At 45.0% G+C, this 7,741-nt stretch overlaps 1 protein-coding gene across 3 annotated transcripts in view; it reads right to left on the reverse strand.

The window, feature by feature from the left end:
* LOC116388368 (zinc finger SWIM domain-containing protein 6) overlaps window positions 1–7,741 on the reverse strand; it is a 46,374-nt gene that overhangs the window by 12,157 nt on the left and 26,476 nt on the right. The window contains exons 3-8 of one of the 3 annotated variants that reach the window (XM_031856144.1): window positions 5,539–5,687; window positions 3,779–3,929; window positions 1,970–2,149; window positions 1,260–1,430; window positions 986–1,144; window positions 418–564 (exon numbers count right to left, since the gene is read on the reverse strand). In XM_031856144.1, coding sequence (XP_031712004.1) covers window positions 418–564; window positions 986–1,144; window positions 1,260–1,430; window positions 1,970–2,149; window positions 3,779–3,929; window positions 5,539–5,687 — 957 coding nt within the window. Of the gene's footprint in view, window positions 1–375; window positions 565–985; window positions 1,145–1,259; window positions 1,431–1,969; window positions 2,150–3,778; window positions 3,930–5,538; window positions 5,688–7,741 lie in introns of all 3 variants that reach the window. The other 2 variants (XM_031856145.1, XM_031856143.1) reach the window with 2 other exon arrangements.

Below are 7,741 nucleotides of genomic sequence, written 5' to 3' on the forward strand. Positions count from 1 at the left end.
ATAGACTAAAAATGACTTAACTGTAGTCAACAGGGCAGGGACGCGAGCATGAATCTTGCATTTTGTCATCGCATATTAAAAATCAACCCCTGTTGATATACAGCATGTTGAACAATTCGAATTTTATAAACATCTGTGTATAAATATACAAATGTTCATGTACTTTGTCTGTCATGATTATAGCCCTGTTCATTTCGTATAACGCTAAACTTTAAGTATTGCTTTCTGTGTGGTGGTTAGGTTGCCCTTGTATGTTATTATACAGCACATGTCATATAGATCATATACAAATCATATAGTACAAGTATGTGGTAATAAGGAAGCCCAGACAAAACATACAGCAGGATCTTTTTTGGCTTTGAGTTGGCTCAGAACGTATCGTTTCATGTGCTGCCATAAAACCAGAGCCATCAGCACCTGAGAGGTCTAAGCAGGTGTTGGAGCCCTCATCTCCCCCTCGTCCCGACTCTGTCAGGGTGCTGAACAGGGTGCCGATGGGATCCAGGGGGTGTCCCACCCAGCCCTCCATGTTGGTTATGGAGGTATGGCCTTTATGGAGCAACTCTGAGACAAGACAGAGGAGATGAAGGCACAGTTAAGACACATATCGATGTCCTTCACCACACACAACAATCGGAAAAAAACACGATAATATATCCAGACCTATATCGAGTGAAATGATAAGGAATAAAAAAATAAATGAAAGGAAAAGGAAAGGACAGAGGTTATTTCAACGACAACACAACACTTCTTCCTCTTTGCTTCTGGCAATTAATTACTCTGTCTTCCAAAAATGGATGACTTGAAAACAAGCTTTTGGTGGATTTTTGGAGAAATGTCTCCTTCTCTCTTCTGTCCATGCTTTTATTTATTTATGTAATGTATGGGACGGAGGAAGGACAGTGGTGTTTGTATGTACAATAAGTGAGAATGGTTTGCTTGCTAATTTTAATTCTGACAACAACAACAAAAAAACTAGCTTCACCTTTCTTGTGTCGGCGGAAGTGCTCCAGCTGCCTCTGCTGTTGCCGCCGTAACGTGTTCACTACTGCGATGGCCAGTCGGAGGGCCTCCCTCGGGTACCCGTGCGAGCGCAGGGCGTCCACCCTGGCACAGGCCGTTGGGACGTGTTCTGAGAGAAAGACTGATTTTAACTCAAATATTATCCCACTGGCCTCCGTACATTCTCGGTCCAGCTTACTGCGTGTATAAATATCCGACAGGTGTGCTCACGTACACCTACATGTGCGTGGACTCACCGTGCCACAAGGGCCAGCCGCGCGTGTCGAAGAGGGAGCCATCCTGGTTGTCATGATAACAGTAGTTGGCATAGAGGTCACTGGCGATAATGTGCTGGAGGTGTCGGTCCTGCCAGTGCAGGTCACAGGCCTCAATGGCCCGTGTGAACACAGTCCTGTGGGGGCGCATCTCTGCAGCGGAAGAAGGAGAAGAAGAAGAAGTGAGGAGGTGTGAGAAGATTCAATCAGACCACCTCCGCGTGGTGAGAAAAAGGCAGGTATGGCCCACATGCATGGTCATTTGGTCGCTTTTTATTCTCAAATGTCCGAGCATTTTAACATCTATTGATAATATGCCACTTAGCATAATTACTATAAACAAACATAACCATCAGCGACAAGATTGGCAGCCTGCATCGGCTTCTACACTCTAGTTAAACTGCTGGGGCGTTTAGAATTGAGAGAGGCTGTTTTCTGCTCAACTGCCCGAAAGCTTTGACAGTGAACGGGCTGAATGATAAAAAACATCACCTCCAACAAGTTGATCAGGTTTAGTGAAGCAAGAGAAAAAAACAATACGTTCATCCCAAAGCGTGACGTTTGGGACCAACGGTGATGTTCCACTTCTGATGTCTACATGTCTACATGCAACGTAGCACCTCTCCCCCCCTGAGACAGGTTACAAAGTAAATATGTTGTTGACAGACGTACAAAACTTGTCAATCTCTGACCTTGGTTGCCATGGGCACCCTGAGGCAGTGAGTGGGTGAGGTTGGGCAGCTCGTTGCCGTGGTTACCGTCCTCCCAGGGGCAGACGTCCACGCTGTTCCATCTGCGCAGCTGGCGCAGCCACGAGGACTTCTGCTCCGCTTTGCAGTGGGGGTTCAGTACGATGCACATCCACAGGGCACCTGGACACCCACACAAACGTAAACACACACACTTGAGTCAGCTGCCCTACTTCTCGGTGTGCGACAGTGACGTCAGCAATAAGTATTACAATGCAGACAGGTGTGTATTTTGAGGTTTAAAAAAAAAGAAATCCTAAGTACAGTTATCATGCAGCAGAACGCTGGAGGCCGTTTTTCAAAGATGTGCAGCATTCGTAACATTGTTTCTTTTTCTTTCAGTGCGCATTTTGTACGCCGCCGCCATCTTGCACTGGAATACAAAAAGTCTGTGAAAACAGAGAACTTAACTAGTCCCGAGGCGGCGCCGACTGCACACACATCATTTTGGAGTAAATTGGAACAAACAGAATATGAAAAGTGGCTATGTCTCTGGGGATGCAAGCACATTCAGGGATTTTACTCTCAAGACTGCTGGAGATATGTACACTCTACAGTGTGTGTGTGTGCGGGTGGGTGTGGGTGGGTGTGTGTGTTGGGTGTTTGCAAGTGTGCAGAGGCAGTGAGAGTTTTGGGGGGGAAGGACGAAGACAAGGACGGAGACATAACATGAAGAGAGAAAAAGAATACAAAAGAACAGAGGGAGAGCAGACAAAAAAGGAAAGTGGAAAATGAAATGGGAGCGGAGATGATTTGGACGAGGAGACATGGGTGAGGACAAGTAAATGAGGCCCGGCTTTGTGTCTGGTGGAGAGCAGTAGCTGCTCAAAGAGGAGAAAGACAAAAGAGGGGGAGAGGGAGAGAGAGACAGAGAGAGAGAGCGGTGCCGAGAGGCAGCATTCACCACACATCAGGGGGAGTGATAAGGACTTGGGAAGAAGGGTTTTGAAGTGTGGACTTCAAAGAGACTGTACACACACACACACACACACACACACACACACACACACACACTTCCAAAAATACGTGGGATTGAAACAGATGAGATCACTGTGCTGTCCTCACAAAGTGCAGAACAAGACCAAAGGGAGGAAAAGGAACATCATCATCAACAGCAGAAGCAGCAACAGCAACATCAACTAAGACATTAGAGGGAAACAACAAAGACGGGAGACAAACACAACTGCCGTCCTGGTGACGGGCTTGTTGGGGTTTTTTTTTCGCGAGGAAGTGTTTTGCTGTAGGTGCAGCACATCTGTCAGAAGAGCTGCACTCTATGTCAAGGCAAGCGACGGCGTGGCGAGCAGCATTCTGTCACATCAACTAAATACGTAATATGAAGTGTTTCAAAACATTACGGAGGTCATGATATTCGGGGTTGTGATGAGGCACGATGTGCTGCATTAAACGGCTTGTAATTCACCAAGACACTCTCGCTGAGCTGCCAAAAGCTGCTTTCACAGGGAGCGGGAGAGACTGGGCTGTCAGGGTGTTTGTGTGGGTGTGGTTGTGGCTATGTGGGCTGTCTTGGACACAAAGGACAAATAAACAAACAGGGGGGAGAACAAAAAATATGAGAGTGTGCATGTGTGTGTGTGTGCCTTTGTCCCAACGTCTGGGTTCGATCGCCAACCTTGCTAAATCTGTCCGTGCCTGTGCATACTGGGGAAGAGGTGTCTGTGTGCACATTTGTAGGACAGCCATAGTGTGTGTGTGTGTGTGTGTGTGTGTGTCCCCCTCCCCCCTCCTCACCTAGCTCGTCCCAGAGCTGTCTGTACTTGTCGGTCATGGTGGTGCCCTGCTGTCTCCACAGCGCCAGCCGAGGGTCGGCCATGAACTGTTCTGTGATCAGTGTTAACATCCTCGCTCCGTTGGAGTCACGCATCTTCAGCATCTCCCTCACCTGGAGGAGGAGACGACAGGGAGGACGGTTACGTACACACCCGCCAACACACACACACACACACACACACACGTAGTTTGCACAAACAAAGAGCTATGAACACACAGCAGTGACACAAACATAAAAGAGCGCTCACACAACTTGGGGACATACAGAACTGCGTCGGACGACACACAAAATAAATAACAGTTACACAAGCGAACGCACTCAGGAAAATGTCCACGAGGAAGACGACATCAAGTCAGTGCCACACAAATTCATGCAGTGCTTTTAAGCTTTTGTACGCCCTCATTAACACGTGTAGCTTTTTAGATATTGATAGTTATTGATTTCAAATTCCTTTAAAAAGCTTTAAAAAGGGACAGAGTCAGAGACAGAGTCTATTTACAGAGTCTGACATTTAACTTCCATGGTCGAATCAAGTTTGCCTGTAAGTGGTACACAAGCTACATTGTACTTTCAGGCAAAATATTTTCAGTATTTATTATTCTTTTGAAACACAAATCCAGAAATGATTCAGCATTTACTGTTGATATTAAAAACAACAACAATAAAAGACAAAGAATATAAAAGTCTGTGTGAAAATCAGATTTCTAAGAAGACTGTGCTTTCTTCCTCTCAGGTGCATAACCAGCAGCTTACTTTCTTTAACTGGGAGATTTTTTCTGAGCTCTCCTAATCGCAACAGGGACTTGTTTATTGTAAACTACGGTGGTCAGCATCTTCCAGCAGCAGGAATAACACAGCCACTCTTGGGTGCGCTGGGGATATAAAATCCAGGAAAACTTTGTTTAAACTGCTCTGCTACTCTTTTTTAAGTTCGGGGTAGAAGTACTTCCTGGTAGAAGTTATGTGCGTTTCGTGTTGCGAGGATTGGCAGCATTTATTTAACAAAAACACAGCAGGAAAACAAACCCAGGAGCCCATATGCAGTAGGTGTGTGTTGTTTAGCGTTTTGAGGGCAGCTCGGGGCGCGAGCCAATGTGTGCGTGACTCTCGACGTGGGTGTGCGCGTATGTGTCCGTCAGTGGGTGTGTGAGCTGAAAAAGGGCATCAAAGAGCACGAAGCCGAGAGACATCCTAAAAGCCGGGCAGGGTGGATGATAATGGCCTTGGCTTTGCAGTCTTTACATAGCGCGAAACATTAATGCTGGCCTCACTCTGCCACTGCAATACGCAGGCAACACAGACATCTCTGATGGAATCGTTTAATCGCGGCTACAGAGTAGTACAAAGAGATAGCTTTTCCTCTTTCACTCTCTTTATGCTACACTCCCGTTCTGCCATTAGCTCTAGCTAAGAGGCGGCCGGCCTTTTTTTAATGTATGTGCCAATACATGCAAGTTGTTTTGTCTGGGACTACTTTGAACAGAGAAGGCCTCATTTCATAAGGGAATAGAAGAGAAGTGCACTAAAGAGAGGGAGGCCGTATTTATCAGCAGGATGCAGAGGGGGAGAGGATCGTCTGCGTGTTTCAGTAGAGAGATGGGAACACCTGAAGGGAGGGAGGTGAGCGGCGTGTCCTAGGGCAGTCAGGGGGGCCGGTATGTGATGCATGTGTGTCGTTATGTTAGGTATGCGGGTGAATGAATGCTACCGGCCTCCGAACCTTGCTGAAGAGCAGGTTGAGCTGCTTGCCCGAGCCGTGGTATCCTCCCTGCGACAGGAAGAGCTTGACTTGCTCCTGGACCTGCTCCTCATCCAGATGCCAGCAGTTCTCATCGTCCACGCTGGCTCCTGCTGTGGGGTCCGGGGCCCCTACACAAACACACATACAGAAACATAAAGAAGTGTTATATGTCTATTACGCCACTGTATTCCTGGTACAGAATGATGTATCAATATAATAGGCTCATGCTGTATATTATACAGATGCAAGTCATGTTAAAATTCACCACACTTAAAGGGTAGCGTATAATTAAGTCCAACTTCAACCTTGTACAATTTAAGCTCATTCTTACTTTAAGAAAAAGACCAACCCTGAACCCTTAATGGGTGAAGAAGAAGTTATCCTAACTTCAGACAATTTAACTCCTTTTTCTCCACCCGTGAGAACTTGTATTTGTGTCCTCAGACGCTTATTAATACAACAGCACATGCAAATACACTGCCACTGTTGATGACAAAGTGATGCACAAAGTAGAACCGAAACAATTAATCGATCAGTCGATCAACAGAAATTGAATTGGCGACTCATTCGATAATCGATTCATCGTTTATGTCGTTTTTTACAAGACAAAAAGACAAACATTCTCTCATTGGATTCCAGCTTCTCAAAAGTGAGGATTTGCTGATTTTGGTGGTAAACTGAAGAGCTTTAGGTTCCTGACTGCTAGTCAGACAACGCAAGCAACGTGAATACAGGAAATTGTGAATTCACTATTCTCTGACATTTTATGTGATTATTAGTAAAATAATCGTCAGTTTAATCTAGAATAAAAAATAGTCATTAGTTGCAGTTGCTTCGAAAACTTTGTAATCGAACAAAGTTCAATTACGTGTAATACCCAATCCGTGTTTACAAATCATATTTGTGTTTTTCAGCCTTTAGTAAACAGCTCTCAACTATGGCAACGTAGATGGGAACAATTTAAGAAACCAACAGCAAAGCCTCTCAGTCAATTTGTCACGACTCTCAAAAAAAAACAAAAAGCAGGCTGCAATTCTAATTTAACATCAATATCCTTAATGCGGCACACTCTCATGTGGTCTGGCTTCCTCCATTGATACTATCCTCAGTTATTTTGCGCTGCATTCAAGCTTTTTTTATGAAAGCAGCCCAGAGCGACCACTAAACAAATGATCCTCTACTCGTCATAGAAAGTGATATCGCGACGTCCCTTCAAACGTTTCAGTGAAACACGCTGAGCTGTTGTTTTAACAATTCAGCAACATTTATTTTTTGATACCACATTAGGAATAAGGCAGAGTATGCCTGTTTCTTACTGTAATACCTCAAAACTACTGTGATGTTGTTTCCTAGAATGAAAAAGTGAACAGTAAAATAAAGGATAAGTGAATAAGCGTATGCACCTGAAGACGATGGAATAGGAGTAATTCTCTCAGATACTTTAATCCAAATGACCCGTTTTAGTTTTACAGGATTATTGATGTAAGGGCAACAAATCAATAGGATGTCAATTTAAAAAAAATTTAAAAAACTCTTTGTCACAGCACTTTTGAGATGAAGATCTCTCTCATTCTCTGGGTTGCTCATTTTATTTCTGTCCTCCATTCCCAGAGGTTTCCATCTCTACTTCCTCTCCTCTTTCCGTCTCGCTTCTTTTCATCCTCGTCTCTCATTCTAACGAACAAACTAACAAACTACTTCCCCCGAACTTTCTCCGTGCACGCCTCTATGTCGGACTGCCTTTCCTTCCCTCTTTTCCTTCTTTACATTGACACACTTTTTCGTGTTTTCCTCTCCTGTTTTCCCTGGCTTCTTTCTCCAGGCGTTGTTTGCCCTTCAGTCTTTCCCTCTTTTATTAAGATAAGCGGCAAGTACAGTATCGATAACAAGAGATATGCACCTTTCTTCGTCTCTCTGCGAACCCCTTCGTCTCTGTATCTGTATCGCTCTCTCAGAGGTAAATAACAGGTCTATATGTGTTGATTAGCAGCACACAGTCTCCTTTACTGTCTGCATCTCACTAATGAGTAACATTGATCCTGCCACACTTTACCTACATCGCGCAGTCAATACACGCGGGAGGCAGGGAAACACACACACACCTGCATGATCATAAACATGCCCGCGACTTTCTCCACACACACACACACACACACACACACACACACACACACACACACAC

Source organism: Anarrhichthys ocellatus, unplaced genomic scaffold (genome assembly GCF_004355925.1).
Source record: "Anarrhichthys ocellatus isolate YVR2014 unplaced genomic scaffold, GSC_Weel_1.0 scaffold17, whole genome shotgun sequence".
NCBI classification, from domain to species: domain Eukaryota; kingdom Metazoa; phylum Chordata; class Actinopteri; order Perciformes; family Anarhichadidae; genus Anarrhichthys; species Anarrhichthys ocellatus.